The following is a 26,128-nucleotide window of genomic DNA, read 5'->3' on the forward strand; positions in this document are numbered from 1 at the left end:
GTAGGTCCCCATGCCACGCTAGGAGGCGACTGTGCTAGGCTGGGAGGTTGCCATGCCAGTCCAGGAGGCCGCTATGGTTCTGAGATGACTGACCGTTAGTGACCAAACCATCTTCCTCTACGCCAGGTATGACTCCAACCAGCAGAAAATGTTCCCCCAATTCCCTTTGATTTTAATGCCACAGGCCTTTTTGTCACCACACTTAGTCAAATGCTGTCTTGATGTTATCGGAGACATTCTCAACCCACCTTTAGAATTCAGTTCTACCGTTAACATTTGGACCAAGAATCTATTGTGGAATTTGTGATTAAGGATAGCCTGGATTTTTGCTTGCATGTTTCTGGAACCTTTCTTTAAGATGATAAAAGAATTTCCAGGATTTGGTGATGTATACAATTTATGAAATTGTATGAGCTTGGATGGAATAAAAAGCTTTCCTTCTCCACCTTTATGTATCTGGAGGATTAGAAATAATAGACGAAATGTATAGTTTGTTAGTTAAAACTCTGTATCACTGTAATGCACCATCCTTTTAAGGTCTCTACATTCCTAAAACTGTGTCCAGTTGTGCATCATCTGAAATCTGGACCAGGATGGCCTTATCTTCTGCTCTGGATTATCCTCTCCAAACCTCTTCGTCTCTGCTCCTCCCACTTCACTATCAGATGCTGCTAAAGATCTACCCTTTAACCCAGATGTTTGATCATTTAGCCTCACATCTCTTTCTTTGGCTATGTGTTGATTCTGGATTGATTTCACTGCTGTAGTATTGGGGTGATTCAATCAGTTCAAGGTGCTGTATAACTGTTCATGAAACTGTTGTCTGTATGAATTAACAAAGACTGAGTACAGTCTCAAGGCACGTTCGAGCTGATAATTCCTGTGTGTATAGATCTTAATGTCATCCCCGAAAACTATCACATATATCTTTTCACTCTGATGATTTGCTCATGGACCTGTGTTTACGATCAGACAACTGTAGTTCAAGTCAACTAGAGAGCAAATAGATTGTTTACCAGGATTGCTTTGGAAGTCGGAGATTCTCTGAGGAGAGTGCATTTCGATTATCTGCGTGGTGCATCTACATCAACAATCAAGCAGCAAGATGTCCATTTACAGATGGCAAATACCATTGAACCCTGAGAATCCTGGACTCTGTGACCCTAATGCAGAAAGGAATGAAATGTTATAAATTCAATCTCATGCATCTCCTAATGGGTAGTGGATTTGAGAGAGCAATTCAGTGTTGCTATCGTTTTCTATTCCAATGGAGAAAGCAGTGAACAGAAGAACTAGGAGCAGGAGTAGGCCAACAGGCCCTTCAAGCCTGTTCCGCATTCAGTAAGATCATGGTTGATCTTTTCATGGCCTCAGCTTCACTTACCCGCCCACTCACCATATCCCTTAATTCCTTTACTGTTCATTAAAATAGTTATCTTAGTTTTAAAAGTGTTTACTGCAGTGTCATCAACTACTTCACTGGGCAGGGAACTCTACAGATTCACAACCCTCTGAGTGAAGAAGTTCCTTCTCAATTCAGTCCTAAATCTGCTCCCCCTAACTTTGAGGCTATGCCCTCTTGTTTTAGTTTCACCTGCCAGTGGAAACATCCTTTCTCGGTCTATCTTATCTATTCTCTTTAGAATTTTATAAGTATCTGTAAGATTCCCCCCCTCATTCTTCTAAATTCCAATGAATATATTCCCAATCTACTCAGCCACTGTTTAAGAAGGATGGTAAAGACAAGCCAGGGAACTATAGACCGGTGAGCCTGACGTCGGTGGTGGGCAAGTTGTTGGAGGGAATCCTGAGAGACAGGATGTAGATGTATTTGGAAAGGCAAGGACTGATTAGGAACAGTGAACATGGCTTTGTGCGTGGGAAATCATGTCTCACAAACTTGATTGAGTTTTTTGAAGATGTAACAAAGAAGATTGATGAGGGCAGAGCAGTAAATGTGATCTATATGGACTTCAGTAAGGCGTTCGATAAGGTTCCCCATGGGAGACTGATTAGCAAGGTTAGATCTCATGGACTAAAGGGAGAACTAGCCATTTGGATACAGAACTGGCTCAAAGGTAGAAGGCAGAGGGTGGTGGTGGAGGGTTGTTTTTCAGACTGGAGGCCTGTGACCAGTGGAATGCCACAAGGATTGGCGCTGGGTCCTCTAATTTTTGTCATTTACATAAATGATTTGGATGCGAGCATAAGACGTACAGTTAATAAGTTTGCAGTTGACACCAAAATTGGAGGTGTAGTGGACAGTGAAGAGGGTTACCTCAGATTACAACAGGATCTGGACCAGATGTGCCAATGGGTTAAGAAGTGGCAGATGGAGTTTGATTCAGATAAATGCGAGGTGCTGCGTTTTGGGAAAGTAAATCTTAGCAGGACTTATACACTTAATGGTAAGGTCCTAGGGAGTGTTGCTGAATAAAGAGACCTTGGAGTGCAGGTTCATAGCTCCTTGAAAGTGGAGTCGCAGGTAGATAGGATAGTGAAGAAGGCGTTTGGTATGCTTTCCTTTATTGGAGTACTGAGTACAGGAGTTGGGAGGTCATGTTGCAGCTGTATAGGACATTGGTTAGGCCACTGTTGGAATATTGCATGCAATTCTGGTCTCCTTCATATCGGACAGATGTTGTGAAACTTGAAAGGGTTCAGAAAAGAATTACAAGGATGTTGCCAGGGTTGGAGGATTTGAGCTATAGGGAAGAGGCTGAACAGGCTGGGGCTGTTTTCCATGGAGTGTCGGAGGCTGAGGGGTGACCTAATAGAGGTTTACAAAATTATGAGGGGCATGGATAGGATAAATAGACAAAGTCTTTCCCTGGGACCGGGGAGTCCAGGACTAGAGGGCATAGGTTCAGGGTGAGAGGTGAAAGATATAAAAGATACCTAAGGGGCAACGTTTTCACGAAGAGGGTGGTACATGTACGGAATGAGCTGCCAGAGGATGTGGTGGAGGCTGGTACAATTGCAACATTTAAGAGGCATTTGGACGGGTATATGAATAGGAAGGGTTTGGAGGGATATGGGCCGGGTGCTGGCAGGTGGGACTAGATTGGGTTGGGATATCTGGTCAGCATGGATAGGTTGGACCGAAGGGTCTGTTTCCATGCTGTACATCTCTATGAATCTATGACTCTATAATTCCGGAATCAACCTAGTGAACCTCCTTTGCACCCCTTCCTTTCTCATGTAAGGAGACCAAATCCACACGCAGAACCCCAGGTGTGGCCATCCAGTACCTTGTACAGCTGCAACATAACCTCCCTGCTTTTAACCTCAAACCCTTCAGTAATGAAGGACAAATTCCATTTTCCTTCCTAAATACCTGTTGCACCTGCAGACCAACCTTGTGATTCATGCACAATGTCACATAGGTCTCTCTGCATCGCAGCACACTTCAAACTTTTACCTTTCAAGTAATAGTCATTTTTCACTGCTCCTTCTACCAAAATGGATGATTTCACATTTATTTACATTGTATTCCATCTGCCAGACCTTTGTCCACTCACTTAAACTATCTACGTTCCTCTGCAAAGTTTCAAAGTCCTCTGCACACATCACTCTGACACTCATCTTAGTGTCATCTGCAAACTTTGACATACTACACATGGTCTCCAACTCTAAATCATCTACGTAAATTGTGAATAATTTTGGTCCAACACTGATCCCTGAGGCACACCACTAGTTACTGTTTGCCAAACAGAGTTGCTTTCTGTTCGTCAATCAATCCTCTATCCATGCTAATACATTGCCCATAATGCCTTGCATCTTTATCTTATGCTGCAGCCTCTGTCAAAGACCTTTTGGAAATATAGGTACACCATATTTACTGGTTCCCATTGTCCACTGTGTTCATATGTCTTCATAGCATTCCAAAAGATTAGTTAAGCATGACCTGCCCTTCATGAACCCATGCTCTGTCTGCCCAATGCGACAAGTTTATCTTGATGCCTTGTTATTTCTTCCTTGATAATTGACTCAAGCAACATCCCCACTACAGAGGTTCAGCTCACTGGTCTATAATTCCCCAACTTTTGTCTACCACCCTTTTTAAACAGTGGCATCACATTTGCTGTTTTCCAGTCTGCTGGAACTGCCCTGAAGCCCAATGAATTTTGGAAATTACCACAAGTGTAGTTGCAATTTCTCTCGCCATCTCTTTTAGTACCCTGGGATGCATTCCATCAGGGCGAGGAGACTTGTCTACCCTTAACTTCATTAGCTTGCCCTACACAAAGAGACCTTGGAGTGCAGGTTCATAGCTCCTTGAAAGTGGAGTCGCAGGTAGATAGGATAGTGAAGAAGGCGTTCGGTATGCTTTCCTTTATTGGTCAGAGTATTGATTACAGGAGTTGGGAGCTCATGTTGCAGCTGTACAGGACATTGGTTAGGCCACTGTTGGAATATTGCGTGCAATTCTGGTCTCCTTCCTATCGGAAAGATGTTGTGAAACTTGAAAGGGTTCAGAAAAGAATTACAAGGATGTTGCTAGGGTTGGAGGATCTGAGCTACAGGGAGAGGTTGAACAGGCTGAGGCTGTTTTCCCTGGAGTGTCAGAGGCTGAGGGGTGACCTTATAGAGGTTTACAAAATTATGAGGGGCATGGATAGGATAAATAGGCAAAGTCTTTTCTCTGGGTGGAGAGTCCAGAACTAGAGGGCATAGGTTAGGGTGAGAGGGGAAAGATATAAAAGAGACCTAAGGGGCAACGTTTTCACGCAGAGGGTGGTACATGTACGGAATGAGCTGCCAGAGGATGTGGTGGAGGCTGGTACAATTGCAACATTTAGGAGGCGTTTGGATGGGTATATGAATAGGAAGGGTTTGGAGGGATATGGGCTGGGCGCTGGCAGGTGGAACTAGATTGGGTTGGAATATCGGGTCGGCATAGACAGGTTGGACCGAAGGGTCTGTTTCCATACTGTACATCTCAATGACTCTATGACTACCACTTCCATTAAAATGATTGCTTCCAGGTTGTCACCTACCTTTGTCTCATTGTCAATTTCTGGCATGTTATTAGTGTCCTCCACTGTGAAGACTGACACAAAATACCTATTCAATACCTCAGCCATGTCATCATATCCCATGACTAAATGCCCCTTCTCATTCTCTAAAGGACCAATATTTACTTTAGCCACACTTTTTTTGTTTTATATATTTATAGAAACTTTTGCTACCTGTCTTTATATTCTGTGCTAGTTTCTTTCTCTTTTTTTCTCATATTCTATCTTACTTTTCTTTATCACTCTTTTTGTGGCTTTCTTTTTAAAGCTTTCCTAATCTTCTAGTTCCTCGCTGATCTTGGATACTTTGTATGCATCCTCTTTCAATTTGATAGTCTCCTGCATTTACTTAGACACTCCGTGGCATTCCTGGTCTAATGATGTAATGGTACTGTCACTAGACCAGGAACCCCAGAGGCTTGGACTAATGTTCTGGGACATATGTTCGAATCCCATTATGGCAGTCAATTTAAACCCAATATATTTGGAATTGAAAGCTAGTCTCAGTTATGGTGCCATGAAACCAGGTCCTTTAGGGATGGAAATCTGCCATCCTTACTTGATCTGACCTTTATGTGATTCCAACTCACAACAAAGTGGTTGACTCTCAGCTGCCCTCTGAAACACAGTGACAAGATACTCATTATAAGCACAACTGGGGATGCGCAATACATATTGGCCTTTCCAGCATGCCCCCATCCCATAAATTAATGTATTAAAAAATGTGTTTATGGAGTGGGCCACAGAAAGTAGAATAGAGGTGAAGACTTCAAGAAAGTGCAGCAGCTATTCACATAATGGCAAAAAGATTAGGCTATATTGACTGGGTGAAATGAAAAGGTGCGGGAGCAGACTTGTCTGGGAATGAAATATTAGTAAGCATCAATTTAACTGACTGCTCTGCTTCTGTGCTGTAATTTCGAAGTTACGCATAATGATCCCAAAAGATCCAAACCGCAAATATTGGATTAAAAATGTGCAAAGGTGCATCACTGTATTGAATGAAGCAATCATGAAGATACATGTTTGGGCCTGAATTTGCTTTGTCTCCTGTAACCAACATAATCCTGAGTTTGTAAGTAATTTAGTGAGGAAGTCTCATGGCATTTCAGAAGGAGAGCTTGCTCTGTTGTTTACAGTCAGCAGGAATATGGCACCAGCTAGAACCTGGGCCTCAACTCTGAGCTGATGCTTAACTACACTTTCATCAGCAGCTTACTATCCATGTTTCAGAGACAAACAGATAGCCATGAATGTCTCAACTAGAGTCCACACAATCTATTGAGGTTGGTACAAAACTGAGCAAGATCATAGAGTGAGGGAAGTTTTGTTAACAATTTGATTGGCAGTTGGACAGTTAGAATTGGATGGTGTATTGAATAAACTACATATTCTTCAACTCTGAGACTCAAATCCAATGCAGATGGATGGGATGATGATACATTCTTGTTTTTCTAACTGTCTTCATCCCAGAAAGAGAGTACAAGTTATCTCACAAGTCACAAGACATTCCCGATGAAGGGTTTATGCCTGAAATGTCAACCCTCCTGCTCCTTGGATGCTGCCTGACCTGCTGTGCTTTTCTAGCATCACACTTTTCTATTCTGACTCTCCAGCATCTAACAGTCCTCACTTTCTCCCAGTCTCACAAGTCTTGTCCCATGATGCAAAATTATGGAAACAGACTCATGATGTCAATAACAGTATTCCAATGCAAGCTCAAGTTAGTGTTCAGCTAGAAGATCATGATGCATCTTATGACTTGACAAAAGCCCTCTTTAACAAAGCTAAGAGAGGACAGTGCAAAAAGCACTAAAGATAAAATTATTACAAGATTCAACATTGTAAGTTTGCAGATCATGTAGATGTCATATTATTTCAAATTTCCTATGAAGAATTACCTCTGAATCATTTAGTGACAGATGATGTGCCAGTATTTGTCAGAGAAACCTGTGTGACGATACTATCACTTTAAAAAGATTATTTTGTCCTGATTTGAATTTTGAAGGGAGGTTGTAAAGGCATAGGTGTTGAAGTGGTTAGGGGGACAACCTGAATTAATAGTGTAAGAGACCTTTAAGTTTTTATTAAAACCGTTTAACAAAGGAAGGGGAATGGCCAGTTCTCCCAATTCAGGATTTCGAGCTTGTTTTAGCTGTCGCAGTCACAAGATGTTTTGTGTACCAGAAGGGTTGCAAGCTTCAGTAAATGATTCCTAACTGACTTTCACTGAATTCTCTCTTGTTGTTGTTCCCTCCTGGACTGGAAGAATCTGTGTTAGAAATTACCTTTTTGCCAAGGGGTGGGCTTATGGGATGTTATTGTATTGGAACAGTTAATTGGTCAAGTTACTTTAACAAGTACTTAGTTAAGTTTTCCAATTGTTAAGTTATTCAAAATTTTGCTTTCTTTTTTCTTGTTTTATCTGTAGTATTTTCTTATGAAGGTGTGGGCATACTTTAAGAGAGTTAAAAGCAGCAGAACTACCAGACATAGCACAAATTGTTCTCAATAAGACAACAACGTAACACTTGCTCAAACAACCCGATTAGCTCATTGCCTGGAAACAAAAACAAATTCAAATTCAGCCTATCAGTTTCAATTATACCCCGAAAAAATACCAATTTCCAATGAAGTTTGTAATGAGTATATTGAAAATCAGATGCTTTGGGGATATAAGACCTGGGAAAATTGAACAGTTGAGAGGACAACTGCCAAGCCCAGCAAGTAAACAGACTGTTTGAAAATAGCTCTCTTAAAATGTACCTTTTCGATCAGTAACCTGTGACACAGAAATTCCTAAGAAGAAGAAAAAAAGATACAGGAAGATCTGAATAGAAGAATGAAAGCTGTCTGGCTCTGAGATAAGATAATGTTGTTTTGTAAATCTTAATTAGCAGTGTTATTGGGGAAAGTGAGGACTGCAGATGCTGGAGATCAGAGCTGAAAATGTGTTGCTGGAAAAGCGCAGCAGGTCAGGCAGCAACCAAGGAGCAGGAGAATCGACGTTTCGGGCATGAGCCCTTCTTCAGGAATGAAGGGCTCATTCCTGAAGAAGGGCTCATGCCCGAAACATCGATTCTCCTGCTCCTTAGATGCTGCCTAACCTGCTGCACTTTTCCAGCAACACATTTTCAGCTAGGAGTGTTATTGGACTAGTATTATAGAAGGGAAGGTAAAAGATAGGTTAGAGGAAGGAGTTGTAAGTAGTTGTTGGTTACTTATTCTCTGTTATACTTTAAGAAATAAAGTTTCAATTTTTACTTTAAATAGTCCTTGGGCACTCAAATATTTACAGATTACTGCACGGGATTGATCCTTTCTGTGTTGCTGGTTTTAAATTAAGCAGGAGGGTTTATCACATGTTGTAACAGTTTGAGGTGGGGGTGTGCAGGCAGTATTTTCCAGTGAATAGTTAACTAACCACTACTGACAATTTCTTCCTCTAACCTATCTTTTACGTTCCCTTCTATAATGCTTCTTATCCCAAAACCAGGCAGCTTACGTTCTTCTATTTGGATCTTCCTGTGTTACCTTTTCTTCTTCTTAGAAATTTCTGCGTCACGGGTTTCTGATTGAAAAGGTACTTTTACGAGAGCTATTTTCAGGCAGTCTGTTTATATGCTGGACTGGGCAGTTCTCCTCTCAACTGTTCAATCTCACCCAGTCTTATACCGCAAAGGCATCAGTTTGTCATTGGCTTTTAAGATTGTCAATGCACTCAATTCAAACTGGATTAGAGCTTGATATTTTTTGGGGTATAATTTAAACTGATTGGCTGAATTCAAATTTGTTTTTCTTTCCAGACAATGAGCTAATTGAGTTGTTTGAGCAAGTATTACATTGCTGCCTTATTGAGAACACTTGGTGTTTTGTCCAGTAGTGCTGCTGATTTTATGTTTCTTAAAGTACATCCACATTTTCATAACTGTTTAAATAAATTGTGTTTTGCTTAAAGCTGAATGGTTTGACCAGCTGCATCAGACCTGGAACACCCACTTCACGTCTGCCTTGCAAATAAGAAAAAGTTAGGGTCTAGACTACATTCTTAAAATATATTGAGGAGGTCTTCCCTGGTCAATAACACTAGTGAAGAAATTCACAAAGATGTGATGCTCAGTAAAGTGCTCAATTATGTCATGAATGGTTAGCATTAAGAGTGCAATATGCAAAATTGCAGGAATATATCACACATAGAAATAAACTAACATTTAGAAGGAGATTAGTTGGAGGAATATAATCAAGACCTCTCAGAGATAGTCCATACAAAATCAATATTAGGAAGCTAATACAAGCATGCAAGCATGGACAAAAATATTGAAGCATTGTTGAAAAGTTGTGAAGTATGATCTAGAATTTAGAAAGTTATGGAGTGCTCTGATCGTTGTCATCAAAATACTAACCGGGTAGATAAAGATAAAGGGTGGTAGAAGTTTGGAACTCTCTGACACAAACAGCATTTGATTCTAGATCAGTTACTAATTTTAAATCTGAGACAGATTTTATTTTTGTTCAGCAAAATTATTAAGGAATATACACCAAAGGCAGATTTGTGGGGTTAGACCACAGATTAGCCATGATCACATTGAATGATGGAAGAGAGTTGAGGGGATGAATGTCCTACTCCTGTTCTTAAATTCATGGAAATGATGGAACATTGTTCTGCTCATTCCTTGGTTAAACTCAAGAAACCCATTGGAACAAGTACATGTTGATCTATTTATTTAGTAGGACAACTGTACCTTGTTTTGATAAAGAGTTATAGCATCTAGAAAAGGTTAAGTCTCAACCCAACACCACAAGGATCCAAGCTGTTGAAGGTTTGAGAAGTCGGTTTGGAGTGCAATGCATGTGTTACCAGAGGTGCTGGTTTCAAATCATGGACCGCAGTTTATATCAAAAGAGTTTGAACTGCTTCTGAGCAACAAGGAGGCAGGCACACATTATCCAAAATTGAATGGTACTGTAGAATGAAATACACAGCTTGTAAAGAGGCTTTTACAGGAGTATTTTCTTGGTGACAAGCTAGGCAGCAAGTTTCATGCTTCTATTCATCCCAAACTAGGGACCATTGGGTTATCTTACTGAAGAAAGTTTGCAACAAGTGTTCACCTTATGGGTGAGTGTCCAAAAACACTCCTAGAACAAGGATTAATTTGTTAAAATCTGATGCCAATAACAAATAAAGAGAAAACAAATAAGGCAATGTAAGGACCATTATGATATACGAGATATGATACTTAGAGAATTCAGCAAAAAGAATATCAAACTGATTACTGGGTATGTGTGATTGAAGTTACGTGAAGAATCAAGCTGCATAACTTGGAATAGTTGGAGTGAGACACTGTCAATGTCATTTGGATCATCTAATCAAATAATAAAATATGACAAAGGAAGACATTGAGAAACCTCTTTTAGTCCCAATTTTAACTACTAGCCTCCAAATGAGAGTCAGAATGAAACTGAAAGATTGCCAATATCACAACGTCCACCGGTGTAGCGCAGTTCATCCAAGTTTTTGATTGAGACAAAAGGATCAATGTCAAAGTTCCATCCATTAAATGCAGCAGGCAGTCAAAGTTAAAGTCCAGATGTGACATAATTGCACATGTTGAAAGGACATGTGGAAAGAGAAACTCGGGCAGAAAGAATAACAAATCAGTTAAGTAAAACGAAATAAGGGTAAAAGATGTTATCAAAATTATCTCTGAAATTGTTAGTCATAAATGTTTTGGTTGTGATAACAGTGTGGATAAATAGACAATCTGACCTATTAAATTTTCTGATATTGTTGGTTCAGTCTCATTGTATTCTGGAAAGTTATGTAGATTTTAATGTATTTTTTATTTAGTGGGACGGGAGTGTAACAGATTGCAGTACCTGAGTATTCTGTTATGCTGCCATCTCTGTTGAGAAGCTACGTAAATGAAACTAATTCAATAATGGCTGCCTGCAGGCGTATACTGTACAGGTAAATTTTATGCTTACTCAGTATAGCACACAACCTCTTTGGAATTGGTGTTCCAAATAATAATACAACATGAACCTTCATCAGGATCTAGAGGAACTGAACAATTCACTTCACCTGTAGGGCCCATGGTGGTCATTGTGTGCTGTGCAACTGCATCTTCTGAAGCTTTCATATCAGAGATTGGAGTGAGACCCTTGAGGCTTGTAGTTGAAACATGCAAAGGTTTACCTGTGCAGGAGGAAATTTATGGTCATATTTCAAATTCATGGTGATTGCGAGCACACAGCATTTCACAGTAGGAGAATCTCAAAGAACAGTGGGACATTCCCAAGTGTTTGCATTTCACTAATTCCAGCATGCACAATTTCTTAAATCCTCAAGCCATTTGAGTCCTTCCTATCTCAAGAAAAGAATGTGTCACCAATAGGGTTGTAAGCTCTCCCCTAATCCTCACATAAACCCTCTGTCTCTGTTACAGATAAGGCCCCTCCATCCTTGTCTGGGCCATGGTGCAGCCCTACTTATTTGTGGGAAAACCTCTTCAATGGCTGTGAGGATGAGCAAATCAGTACCTCCAAACCCTCTCTTGTAATTCTTTCTGTCACCATGTGCCCACTTTTCCTACTATTAAGTGTGATAGAGCATTGATGTGCATTCTCAGGGGCATTCACTCCTCCTCAGTATATTTTTTTATTCACACTTATGATGTGGCTGTTGCTGTTTGGCCCGCATTTATTGCCTGCTCCTAGTTGCCCTTGAGAAGATGGTAATGAGCTGCAGTCCATGTGTAGTAGGTTGACCCATAATGCCCTTCGTGAGGGAATTCCAGGATATTGACCCAGCAACAGTGAAAGAATGGTGATATATTTCCAAATCAGAACAGTAAGTGACTTGGAGAGGAACTTGAAGGGCCCGGAGTTCCCATGTATCTACTACCATTGTCCTTTCAGTGGTTATGCATTTGGAAGGTCTGTGTAAGAATTTCTAGTGAGTTTCTGCTGTGCTTCTGTAGAAAATACACACTGCTACTACTGAGTGTCGGTGGTAGAGAGAGTAGGTGTTTGTGAATGTGGTGCCAGTAAGGTGGGCTGCTTTGGCCCAGATGGTGTTGAACATTCGAGTGTTCTTGGAGCTGCAGCCATCCGGGTACGTGGGGAATATTTCATCACACTCTTGACTTGTATCTTGTTGATGATGGACAGACTGTGGAAATTCAGGTGAGCTGCTCACTGCTGTATACCCAGCCTGTGACCTGCTCTTGTAGTTACTGTATTTATAAGGCAAGTCCAGTTCAATTTCTGGTCAATGGTAACCCCTATGATGGGGATATATCAGTGATGGTAATCCGATTGAATTTCAAAGGGAGTTTGTAGATTGTCTCTGTCTCTGTTGAAGATGATGATTGCCTGGTATGTGTGTAGCGTGAATAATACTTACCACTCTTTTGCCCATGCCTGAATATTGTCCAAGTCTTGCTGCATTTGCACATGGACTTTTTCTGTATCCAAGGAGTGCTGAAGCCCATAGTGCTGAAAATTGAACAATCATCAGTGGGTATTAAAGCGTACACTACATCTCACTTCTGACCTTATGACGAGGGAAAGGCATTGGTGAAGCAGCTGAAGATGGTTGAGTTGAGGACACTATCCTGACAAACCCCTGATGAGATGATCTGGGGTTGAGATAACTGACGCTCAACAACCACAACTATCTTACATTGTATATAACTCCAATCAATGGAGAGATTTCCCCGATATCCATTGATTCTACTTTTGCTTGAGCTCCTCCATGTCACATTCAGTCAATGTGGCCTCGATATTAAGGTCAGTCACTGCCACTTCACCATCTCAGTTGTGAACTCCACATTCTACCAAATCATTGCTGAGCAATTAGCAGAGCTAAATCTAATGTATACTAGAACCCATTAATCTTGCTTGAAACCCACATAGATCTCTGATTGATGTCTGTTGACATATGTTGTCAAAGGGAATCCTGAGGGTCAGGATGTACATGTATCTGGAAAGGCAAGGACTGATTAGGGATAGTCAATATGGCTTTGTACGTGGGAAATCATCTCACACTTTTTTGAAGAAGTAACAAAGAGGATTGATGAGGGCAGAGCAGTAGATGTGATCGAAATGGACTTCAGTAAGGCATTCGATAAGGTTCCCCATGGGAGACTGATTAGCAAGGTTAGATTTCAGGGAGAACTAGCCATTTGGATACAGAACTGGCTCAAAGGTAGAAGATAGAGGGTGGTGGTGAAGAGTTGTTTTTCAGACTGGAGGCCTGTGACCAGTGGAGTGCCACAAGGATCAGTGTTGGGTCCACTATTTTTCTTTATTTATATAAATGAGTTGGATGTGAGCTTAAGAGGTATAGTTAGTAAGTTTGCAGTTGACACCAAAATTGGAGGTATAGTGGACAACGAAGAAGGTTACATCAGATTACAATGGGATCTTGATCAGATGGGCCAATGGGCTGAGAAGTGGCAGATGGAGTTTAATTCAGATAAATGCGAGGTGCTGCTTTTGGAAAAGCAAATCTTAGCTGGATTTATACCTTTAATGGTAAGGTCCTAGGGAGTTTTGCTGAACAAAGAGACCCTGGAGTGCAGGTTCATAGCTGCTTGAAAGTAGAGTCACAGGTAGATAGGATAGTGAAGAAGGCATTTGATATGCTTTCCTTTATTGGTCAGAGTATTGAGTATAAGAGTTGGAGGTCATGTTGTGACTAGACAGGATGTTGGTTAGGCCACTTTTGGAAGATTGTGTGCAATTCTGGTCTCCTTCCTATCGGAAGAATGTTGTGAAACTTGAAAGGGTTCCGAAAAGATTAATAAGAATGTTGCCAAGGTTGGAGTATTTGAGCTATAGGGAGAGGTTGATTAGGCTAGGGCTGTTTTCCCTGGAGCGTCAGAGACTGAGGGGTGACCTTCTCGAGCTTTATAAAATCATGAAGGACATGGCTAGCATAAATAGAGAAGATCTTTTCCCTGGGGTGGGGGAGTCCAGAACTAGAGGTCATAGGTTAGGAGTGAGAGGGGAAATATAAAACAGACCTAAGGGGGCACAGAGGGTGATACGTGTATGGAATGAGCTAACAGAGGAAGTGGTGGAGGCTAATACAATTACAACATTTAAAAGCATGTCGATGGGTATATGAATAGGAAGGGTTTGGAGGGATATGGGTTGGGTGCTGGCAGGTGGGACTAGATTGGGTTGGGATATCTGGTCGGCATGGACGATTTGGACTGGAGGGTCTGGTTCCATGATGTACATCTCTATGACTCAATGACAAGAATCATGTTGCGGCCATAAGGGTCACACCTCTGAGTATTAGGTAAAAGCTCATTGATGTGGAGAAGAGAATGATAGCTGCTTTCATCTTTCTTGAAATAATTTGAGTATAGTACTGGATGTTTAAAATGAGAACATACACCATTTGTCTCAATCTGGTCAGTCTAAGTTCCACAGAAGGAAAGATAAATAAAACTGAGTAAATATGTCCATTAAAAAAACAACAATCATAGATATTGACAATAGAGTCAACAAAGCTCTCAGAGCCTCCACTTCCTAACAATAAAATTCTCCAAAGTATGCTGATTGTCACTTGTAATCTGAGTTTTTGACGTTTGAGGAATACAAATATCCTGATTTTTTTCATGTGTTATATTTGTTAAATGTGCAGTGCCTATATGAAAGAAAGTATTTGGCAAGGCTTTCTTCCTTGTACAGAATTATATAAAGTGGACACAATAAAAATAGGAAATTCAGACAAATGATTTATTCCAGTATTTATGCTATACACCGACACCATACTGTCCTTCCTCATAAAACCCTACCAGCATATCTTTCCATTTCTTTCTTGCATTCATCTAGTTCCCTCTGAAGTTCATCTACACCACTCACCCAATCTACTCATGAAATAATAGCTTTCCCAACACACTCATTCTCTGGATAAAGAGGTTTTTCCTGAATGCTTTATTGGATTTATAAGTAACCAACTTATGCTTTCAGCTCCTAGTTTGGTCTCCACTATTACCATCAACATCACCTCTACATCTACCTGATCAAGTCAGGACAAAATGTTACAGATTTCCAAGAAGTCATACTTCAGTTGTTGTATTATTAGAAAAGAGCCCCAATTTTTTTCCAATCTTTAATACTAAATGCTGATGCATCATCATCTTTATGAAAATAACATCAACAGTCACAACAAGGGTGCACTTTGATAAGATTTATACCATTTCAAATTGAAAAATATAGGTTCTTTGCACAAAAGATGCCACTCCTTAAAGGTCAGGCACTGGCTAATTGTAAGTTTGCTTTTTTAGGAAGGATGGTTCAAAAGAGCCCATAGTGGAGATGAGGACAGAAGATGAACCAATCACAAACCATGATGGGAGCTCAGCGAATGAACCAAATGAAACCACACCACTCACAGAGCCTGAGTAAGTGCCTCTTCCTTCATTGGTTCAGCATTGGGAGCAGCATGAGAATGTAAGACGATGCAACATATGATGGTCAACACTGAGAACCCTGATGCTCTAAGACTGAACACTTTAACTCCCCCTCCCATTCCACCAAGGACATGCAGGTCCTTGGACTCCTCCATCGCCAGACCATGGCAACACGACGGTTGGAGGAAGAGCGCCTCATCTTCTGCCTGGGAACCCTCCAACCACAAGGGATGAACTCAGATTTCTTCAATTTCCTCATTTTCCCTCCCCCCATCTTGTCTCAGTCAAATCCCTCAAACTCAGCACCGCCTTCCTAACCTGCAATCTTTTTCCTGACCTCTCCGCCCCCACCCCACTCCGGCATATCACCCTCACCTTGACCTCCCTCCACCTATCGCAATTCCAACGCCCCTCCCCCACGTCCCTCCTCCCTACCTTTTATCTTAGCCTGCTGGACACACTTTCCTCATTCCTGAAGAAGGGCTTATGCCCGAAACGTCGATTCTCCTGTTCCTTGGATGCTGCCTGACCTGCTGCGTTTTTCCAGCAACACATTTTCAGTTCTGATCTCCAGCATCTGCAGCCCTCACTTTCTCCCTGAACAATGATAAAACCAATAATAGTAAAAATGGACATTAATTGTCTGACACAGTGTTTCTTCAATTTGGCACTTTGATCCCCCAACACACAATGTCACTGGGAAAAGAATAACCTGACACACAATGATATTGGGCATTGATGATTTAACACACAGTAGTTTTGACCTGAAATGTAATTACACTGAGTATTGATGATCTGACACAATGATGTTGTGTATTGTTAATCATCATGCTTTCACACTGGGCGTTGGTTACTCAACACACAGCAATACTGGTCTGAAATACTGAGCACTGACTGTCAGAGATGCATAATACTACCATGTCTAGGACTTGTCTACAGGAACCTTGACATCTGGTGGGCCTTTGCAATCTAGATCATCCTGTGCTGCAGTGTATTGAGCAGACTCTTACTGATTCCTCTTGGGCCATTTGGGATCCTGAGAAGGATAATCTTTCCTGGAGCCTCTCACTTCCCTACTGGTGCTAGAGAAATTCTCGGTGTCCACTGCTGTCTCATCATCTTTCCTGCTGCCTGGTAAAGTTAATATTAGCTGGGCACATACCTGAACTCCTGCTTAATTAATGACTTACCCACAAAGATCACACATTTCAAAGCTTGTTATGTTCATAATCTAAAAATTGGAGGGCAAATGAACAATCAGGACAATGTCTCCTTCAGAGACTTTGGGGTTAAGAGAGGAAGGAGTGCAAGTTTGCGAATAAAGGATTTAGAATAAGAATTTGGAAAGCCTCTATTCAGTTCTAACCCATCTCTCCTTGCTGAATGTGTGTAGAAGCCTGGCTGCCAATGTTTGCCATCTGTCTTATGTCTGACTGGCACCAATGTGCAGAGAAAAGTGGCCAAAATATAAAATAATTAAAAGGATTGGCGTGACTGTGTGAAATGGCTGGACTGGGACAATTGCCAACATCTGGTTCATGCAAATAACATTCCAAATACATCTGTTTGCTTCCTGTCTGATGCTTCCACTGATAGTCACCTGCTATAAATGTGGACTATGGATGACAAACATCACATTACTGGTCATTCAGATTCCTTCCCTCTGATCGAGATTGCCAACTGCCGGTCAAATTGCCAAATGATGGAGCAGTTTGCGTTCTGTTAATTGGATTGGAAGGTAGAAGCGATGCCGGAAATCAAATATTAACTCTGGCCCTCAACGCATCCCAAAGAACTTCATGATCCACAACTTACTTTTGAACCACAGTTGCTACTGGCAAGTGGAGATCCAGTTTTACATCCTTCTCATTGTCCCTGTTACATTTCACGCACATGTCCTGGTGACAATGGACACATGCCATTTCAAAGTTGGTGGCCTTGATGGCTGAAATCTCAAGAAGTGATTGAGATTGACAGGAATAAGAAAAACCAAATGGTAAAATCCCGAGCTATTTCTCTGATATCCTTGACAGACAATGTGCCAGTATGAAATAGGGGCATGATTCTGGCCAAAATTTCACAAGTCTGGTCCTCTTATCAGATCTGCCAGAACTGACAGATTAACCAATGCCACTTTTCCACCTCTATCGCATAGGTAGAGGTACCAAGCATGCCATTCAAGTTAGATAAAAACAGAAGTTGCTGGAGAAGCTCAGCAGATCTGGCAGCATCTGTGGAGAGGGAAAGAGAATTCTGAGTCCAATATGACTCTTCTTCAGAACTGAATTTGGCTGGAAAATTGTGTGTTTTATCCTGTTGGCAGAAGCAGATGAGGACTAAGTGGAACAGTTTATGAGGGTTCCCAGAGCACAAGACAAAGGGAGATAAAAGGATGGGGAGAGATGGAAAATGACAGTAAATAAAGTGCAATTATGGGTTCACTGTGCTGTCCAACTTTACCTGAGATTTGAAATCCTTATGGATTTGTTCGTGCTTTTGGCCGGCATACTGTAATCCGATTTGTTTTACTGTTTTGAAGTGGGAATGTAGATCTCCAGATTGAACCCAATGTCAACATCAAAGGTTATTAAAGAAAGAACTTACATTCATATGACATCCTTCATGATATCAGGTCATACCAAACGGCCTTACAGACAATGAAGTCCTTCCAAAGTGTAGTCCCTACAGTGATATGGGACTACATGGGAAGCCAAAAATGTGGAGTAATCAGATTAGCCATGAGCTTATTGAAGTGCGGAACATGCTTGAGGGGCTGAGTGGTCTACTCCTGCTCCCAGTTTGTATGTTTATCTTTAAGACATTTCTGACAGCAACATTATCTCTGGAGTAGGCAGAGCCCACAGCCCACTGATTCAGAACATTTGAGGTGTGGCTGAGGAAAATGTCAATAATGAGGTGAAGAAATCTCTACACTCCTCTTCAAAGAGCTCAAGAATGCCTTTTACTTCCATTTGAACAGTCACAGTATCCCAAAAAAGACACCTCCAACAATATTGGGCTTACACTTTCCAGTAATAACTTTAATTATGTGCTTCAGTAAGATCATAGCTTTCTGACTCAGAGATAAATATGCAACTAAATGAGTCAACTTGGTTATTGGGTTGGCTTAAACTCTGGAACATGAGCAGTAACCTTATGTGTACACTTTGAGTCTTTAACATTTGATTCTTATCAATCTGTGATCTCCAGGATCACAATAGTGAGGGTCCTATGGCTGAGTGTACAGTATATGGAAAATCAATAACTTAGGAATCTCAGCACATTTAGTCATGAATCCCTATGTATTAGAGTCTTAGAGAAACCAGTCTTGCGACTAGGCAAAGCTTATTTGGTATGATCAGCAGATTTCGATACTGAACCTTCAATTCCTGAATGTAAATCATTTTTGGATATGGCACATGGAAACGCCTTTGGAGTAGATCCATCTTTCCAGACTAGGAATACTGCCTATTACCTTCCTACCAAGATACAGCAGGGAGTTGAAGGATGCCTCAATGAGAAAGACATTACAGATTAATATCAAGGTGGGAAAATTTGCCAACTTCATGCCCATTAATTAATGGCCACTTAGAATATCATCCTATCGCTTATGCTCACCATGCGGAGAGACCATGTGGAGTAATGTTTGTCAGACCCTTCCCATGACCAATCTCCACCTCCCCCATTGTAGACCCCTCACCAGCAATCCCCTTTCCACAATCCCCATGAAATCCCTTTTCTGGGGATTCACAGTGCTCCTAATGGAGCTACTGACAATAGAGATCAGCAGACTTGATCGAGCCAGCAGTCCTGGTGGTTGGGAGCTCCACTTGAGTGAGGGGGACCCTGAAAGTCTGTTTCCTCAGCTGAGTTAGGAGCCTTGGCAATGGGGTTCCCAGTACCAAGGAAGGGCTCAGGTCCCTTGAGGTTCTGGAGATTTTTTAAGGGGCAGTTCCAACAGCTTTGGTGGTGGACATATCCCACATATCACCCTCATTACACCTGGTCCTTCTTTAGATTCATAGAGATGTACAGCACAGAAACAGACCCTTTGCTCCAACTCATCCATGCCAACCAGATATTCCAATCTAATCTAGTCCCATTTGCCAGCACTTGGCCCAGATCACTCCTAACTCTTCCTATTCATATTCCCATTCAGATGCCTTTGAGATGTTGCAATTGTGCTTGAGTGGCCTTGTTAGTCAAGAATAGTATAATGGTGGCTGAGAGAACTTTTGATGAGGACTTGTCTACAGAGGTAGTGTGGGCTGAGGTTAGAAACAGGAGAGGGGACTCCACTGCTTGGAGTTTTTTTATAGGCCTCCGCAGAGTTCTAGGGAGGTGGAAGAGAGGATTAGCAAAATTATTCTGGGTAGGAGTGAAAGGAACAGGGTGGTCATTATGGGGGACTTTAACTTTCCCAACATTGACTTAAAATGCTATAACTCTAGTACGTCGGATGGATCCGTTTTTGTCCAATGTGTACGGGAGGGTTTCCTGACACAGTATGTCAAAGGGCCAACAAGAGGGGATAAAATGCTATAACTCTAGTACGTCGGATGGATCCGTTTTTGTCCAATGTGTACGGGAGGGTCAAAGGGCCAACAAGAGGGGAGGCCACACTGGATCTGGTTCTTGGTAATGAACCAGGCCAGGTGTTTGATTTAGTTGTAGGTGAGCACTTTGGAGAGAGTGACCATAATTCAGTTACATTTAGTTTAGTGACGGAAAAGGATAGGGATAGGCCACATGTCAAGAATTATCGATGGGGCAAGGCAATTCTCATGTGATTAGGCAAGAATTAGGATGCATAGAATGGGGTAGCAAAATACAGGGGATGCAGACAATGGAAACGTGGAGCTGGTTTAAGGAACAGATATTGTGTGTCCTTGATAGGTATGTCCCTGTCGGGCAGGGAGGAAGTGATACGGTAAGAGAACCGTGGTTTACAACAGAAATTGCATCTCTTGTTACGAAGGCGAAGGAGGCTTATGTGTTGATGAGGCAAGATGGTTCAGATGAGGCGTTGGAGAATTACAGATCATCTAGGAAGGATTTAAAGAGAGAGTTAAGAAGAGCAAAGAGAGGACACGAGCAGACTTTAGCAAATAGAATAAAGGAGAACCCTAAAGCTTTCTATAGGTATGTGAGGACTAAAAGGATGATTAGGGAAGGAATAAGGCCTGTCAAAGACAGAAGTGCCAAGTTGAGTGTGGACCCTGTGGAGATCGGAGAAGTGCTAAAGGAACATTTCTCATTGGTTTTCACTCAGGAAAAAGATAATATTGTAGGGGAGAAGAATGAAATACGAGATATTAGAGTAGAAAGGATCGAGGTTAGTTACAAACAGGTGTTATCAATTCTAGAAGAAGTGAAAGTAGACAAGTGCACTGGGCCAGATGGGATTTATCCGAAGATTCTCTGGGAAGCTAGGGAGGAGATAGCAGAGACTTTGGCTTTGATTTCTGAGTTGTTATTGTCTACAGGTTTGGTATCAACGGACTGGAGGATTGCAAATGTTGTGCCCTTGTTCAAGAAGGGCAGTAGAGATGATGCAGGTAATTATCGACCAGGGAACCTTACTTCTGTTGTAGGAAAGGTTTTGGAAAGATTATAAGAGACAAGATTTATATCATCTAGCAAGCAACAATTTGATTTCAGATAGTCAACATGGTTTCGTCAAGGGCAGGTCGTGTCTCACAAACTTCATTGAGCTTTTTGAGAAGGTGACCAAACATGAGGATGAGGGTAGGGCAGTTGATGTGGTATACATGGACTTCAGTAAAGCCTTTGATAAGGTTCCACATGGTAGGCTGTTGGAGAAAATACAGACACATAGAATTGAGGGCGATTTAGCAGTTTGGATTAGAAAGTGGCTTTCTGAAAGAAGGCAGAGAGTGGTGATTGATGGAAAATATTCAGCCTGGAGTCCGGTACTAATGGCGTACCACAAGGATCTGTTTTGGGACCACTGCTGTTTGTCATTTTTATAAATGATTTTGACGCAGGCATAGGTGGATGGATCAGTAAATTTGCAGACGACACTAAAGTCGGTGGAGTAGTGGACAGCTTGGAAGAATGTTACAGGTGCAGGGGGACTTGGATAAACTGCCGAATTGGGCTGAGAGGTGGCAAATGGAGTTCAATGCAGCTAAATGTGAGGTGATGCACTTTGGGAAGAATAACAGGAAGGCATAATACTGGGTCAATGGAAAGAGTCTTGGTAGTGTGGATGTGCAGAGGGACCTTGGAGTCCATGTACATAGATCCCTGAAAGTTGCCACCCAGGTTGATAGTGCTGTTAATAAGACATACGATGTGTTAGGTTTCATTTGTAGAGGGATTGAGTTCCGGAGCCGCAATATCATGCTGCAACTATACAAAATGCTAGTGCAGCCACACTTGGAATATTGTGTACAGTTCTGGTCCCCATATTTCGGAAAGGATGCGGAAGCATTGGAAAAGATGCAGAGGAGATTTACCAGGATGTTGCCTGGTCTGGAGGGAAGGTCTTGTGAGGAAAGGCTCAGAGACTTGGGTGTGTTCTCATTGGAAAGAAGAAGGCCAGGAGAGGATTTGATAGAGACGTACAAGATGATCAGAGGAATAGATAGGGTAGACAGAAAAAGACTCTTTCCTAGGAGTGATGACGTCAGCTTGTACGAGGGGGCATAACTACAAATTGAGGAGCGATAGATTTAAGACAGATGTCAGAGGCAGGTTCTTTACACAGAGATTGGTAAGGACGTAGAATGCCCTACCTGCTAATGTAGTCAACTCAGCCACATTAGGGAGATTTAAACAATCATTAGATAAGCACACCGATGATGATGGGATAGTGTAGAGGGACGAGCTGAGAATAGTTCACAGGTCGGCGCAACATCGAGGGCCGAAGGGCCTGTTCTGCACTGTATTGTTCTATGTTCTATGTTCTATGTTCTAGCCTCCACCATTTCCTCTGGCAACTCATTCCATATACGCACCACCCTCTGCGAGAAAAAAGTTGCCTCTTAGGTCCCTTTTATATCGTTCACCTCTCACCCTAAACCTATGCCCTCTGGTTCTGGACTCCCCCACCCCAAGAAAGTACTTTGTCTATTTATCCTAACCATGCCCCTCATGATTTCATAAACCTCTTGACAACCGATCGGTGATGGTATTTAATATAATTTTTTGCTATGAAGTACTTTGGATACAAAGAGGTATGTCTTGAATGTAAGTTTCATCCCTGTGGAAGCATGAACTGGTCAACACTAGAGATTAATGACTCAATATAATTTCACATGTAATGTGATTATTTCCTCACAGTTTGTTCAATCATTTGCAGAAAGCTACCATTAAAGGAAGGCAATGCAAAGGAAGTGTTGAGTCCAGAAAACATAGAGGAGGCAGTGCCCAATGACGTCATCCAACCGAAAGAAGACAGCAGCAAAGCATAATGGGAAGAACTCTGTCAGAGAGACGTCCTAACTACAGATACCCTTGCAACCAATATTTGTAGGGAAGAGAAATACATATTTGTGAGGCTGAGGCATTAGAATGGCTTTGGAAACTTTCATAAGTTGCATTATCAGTAATACAAGAAATCGAAATTTGTCCTCATTTTTCTGGAAGGATTTTTGAAAAAACAATTTCTGTCTTAATTTTTTTTTCCCTTTTGCCGTTCAGAAAATGGAAAAGTGTAACATGTAAATGATATTGTGAAGTAAAAGTTAGGAACAACCTTTATATTGCTCTCTCTCTCTATACATATATTATATTATATATACAGCAGAAAAGAAAATTCAAGCTGTTGTTTCCCAGTTGGTGTATCATGACGTTTTATCTGTTCTGGAGAATGCAACTTTCTCCCTTGTGCAACTCTTTCTGTTTTCAGTGGACTGCAATGAAGAGGGAAATGACTGTGGATAAATTGTAGGTTTTAAGCAATTTGAGGTGTACAAGTTTTGAGATGGGTAATACCAGGAACATTTGTTTAGATTTTAAATATCTTTCATTTGCTCCTTGACATTTTCATCCTCCTGAAACTAATTCCCACTACTAGTCTCCATAAAGTTTTAAGATATTTAATGGAGCTAATATATTTCTGTTTGAGCATCTTCCTTTTTGGTGTGAGAATACCAATATGGTAATAACTTACTTTGATATCCACGCAAGTGCAAATCAACACGGACATTCAGTCCCCATATTGGAAAACCGAGATGGCTTGCTGCTCATAGCCCATGCAAAGGACCCGCACAGAGATTACCATTGTCGTAACCAAAATAGGGTATGATTGAGACTGAAAACACAGTCGCTGCTTTAACTTGTTTGCTGTCTCCCATGTTTCCGACTGTCAATACTTCCAGCAAGTGTCCATGTTTTATGAGTCCTGGTTGCCAACACGCACAGTTCACTCTGGCCCCTGCTTTGTGCAATAAATATCAAATTCTTCAGAGGACAGAGTCAAGAGAAGCAGATTTCCTAAGATTCATGGAGTTTTCTGTTTACTTCTCCAGTTAATGATAGTTCATCATTCCAGGTGACCTTGTAGCATGACACAAGTTAAAGAATTTGTCGCTGATGAAAAAATGGCAAGGGTTTTTTGCACAGAGGCACAGTCAAACAAAATTCTATTTCACGCTAAGTTTCCTGTTAACTTTTCTTTCTGGCAGAAGGGAGGTTTTTTAAAAAGAAAATAGAGATTTACATGTAGAAGGCACTGATTTTCAATGCAGGAAAGCAGTGGCTATAGCGTTCAGCTGAGAAAGCTGTACATTGTTTGATTGGATGGAGTTCCACAGCTTAACACTAAATGAAAGGCACTGTACCACACGTCTGGTGTGTCAACCTAATCTTCAAATGATTGCTTCCCTCACTTACTTAACCTGAAATGCTTAGTTTTGTCCTGGGGCAATTCTTTCAGGACTGCTCAATGAATTTAATTTTACAGCACAGGAGATAACCATTTGCCAAAATAGCAAAAAGAAAGAACTTAGAAAGCACAGTCCAGTTGCGTACCCCATTTCCCCACTAATCCCCACACCTCCTCACTGCTTTGTCCCACAGCCCTGTGAGAAAAGGTTGGTCTTTACTTTTATTGCAGACCTTACTTGCTTGAAGGCCTTCTTTCCAAAGTGAAGGGCTTGCAACCTTGAAGTCAGAATCCAGCCACTGCAATTATTTCTGTAGCCAATAGTTGGAGGCTGCTCCCAAAGGTGGACAGAGCAGAGATGGTCCTGGGAGTGAGTGAAGGCTCGATTGATTCACTTGAATGGCATCACAGATTGTGGCTCTCGATGCAGCTTAGTGCAGCATACCTTCTTGTGTTAAGAAACAATCACTGCGTTCTGATGTTTCTCTTATGGTCTCTGCTCAAAATGGTTGCTCACAGCCAGACTTAACTCCATTCCAATACTTAAAGTGTCTCAAAATGTCAAATTATACTTCCAAGTTAGGTATGGATTTGTCTTTTAGTGAGGCTAAATTCACTTTTTAACTATCTCAGCCATTCACTTTGATGGTTATTTTTGTCAAGGTTTGGTAAGCCAGGAATAGCTATTCACACCACAAGGGAAACTCTTATCAAGGAGTTTCTGTTCACACTTTGAAATGTCCACTGACTTTCAAAACGTCTCTTGTGAGTTGTTCTTGAGATAATTAGTTTGGGCTTAATAGTAGCCAAATCATTAAGAGTAGTTTTGTGACTTTTAGGAGCCATTTTGTAAGATGCCTGTGTCCTATTTTCCTATTTTAAAGGCAAACTAGCTTTCTTCACAGAATATATAACATTGTCACAGCATATTCATGATAATTTCGACACTAAAGGGTGATGGAGTTTAGAACTTTCTTTTGCAAGGGGCAGCTGACGCTGGGTAGGCTGTTAATTTGCATCTGAAAGTGATAGGTAGTTGTCTAGGAACCAGTGGTATTAACTAGTCTTTGTAATAGTAGCCATGAAACAATCATTGATTGCTCTAAAAATACATCTGGCTCACAAATGTCCTTTAGGGAAGGAAACCATTGCCTGGTCGTCCTGCTTGGTCTGTCTAGGACTCCAGAGTCACATGACATGGTTGTCTCTTAATTGTTCTCAAGGGTAATTGCGGCTGGGCTACAAATACGTAATAACTATCCTCAGCCAAATAAAGTTAAGTGATTTGTAATAATGGTACAGCTACATAATGGTCATGCGACTTAATTAATAATCCAGATGGATTAACTCATTATCCAGAGACAGTTCCTTAATTCAACTTCGGTTCATTAGTTCAAGCTGGAACAAAAAGGTAACATCTGTAATAGTTATCATGAAATAACTGGATCCATGGAAAAAAACTCCATCGAGTTCATTAATGAGGGAGTTGAACAGAGTAAATAGGGAGAAGCCATTTCTGATTGTAAAAGAAACAAGGACAAAAGTGGATAGATTTAAAGTGATGTGCAAACAAATCGAGGGTGGCATGAGAAAAATCTTTTTCACTTAGTGAGTAGCTATGGTGTGAAATGTCATGGAGGCAGGATCAATTGAAGTCATTAGATCTTTTTTGGACAGTACTTCTGCACAAGAATATGGGGGAAAGGCAGGAGATTGACACAAGGTAACAGAACCTGTGCAGGCTGAATAGCCACCTACTGTACTGTAACAGTTCTAAGATATACAGGAGGTCCCATTTTCACTTCCTGGCTTGTGCGAATTAA

The 26,128-nt window shown here is 41.3% G+C and overlaps 1 protein-coding gene across 2 annotated transcripts in view; it reads left to right on the forward strand.

Annotated features, from left to right (window-relative positions):
* LOC122555418 (neural cell adhesion molecule 2-like) overlaps nt 1-26,122 on the forward strand; it is a 1,561,904-nt gene extending 1,535,782 nt beyond the window's left edge. For both annotated transcript variants that reach the window (XM_043701406.1, XM_043701407.1), the window contains 2 exons: nt 15,326-15,442; nt 22,779-26,122. In XM_043701406.1, coding sequence (XP_043557341.1) covers nt 15,326-15,442; nt 22,779-22,890 — 229 coding nt within the window. In that variant the 3' untranslated portion in view covers nt 22,891-26,122. The remainder of the gene's footprint in view (nt 1-15,325; nt 15,443-22,778) is intronic.
* The last annotated feature ends 6 nt before the right edge of the window (nt 26,123-26,128 follow it).

Source organism: Chiloscyllium plagiosum, chromosome 12 (genome assembly GCF_004010195.1).
Source record: "Chiloscyllium plagiosum isolate BGI_BamShark_2017 chromosome 12, ASM401019v2, whole genome shotgun sequence".
NCBI lineage: Eukaryota > Metazoa > Chordata > Chondrichthyes > Orectolobiformes > Hemiscylliidae > Chiloscyllium > Chiloscyllium plagiosum.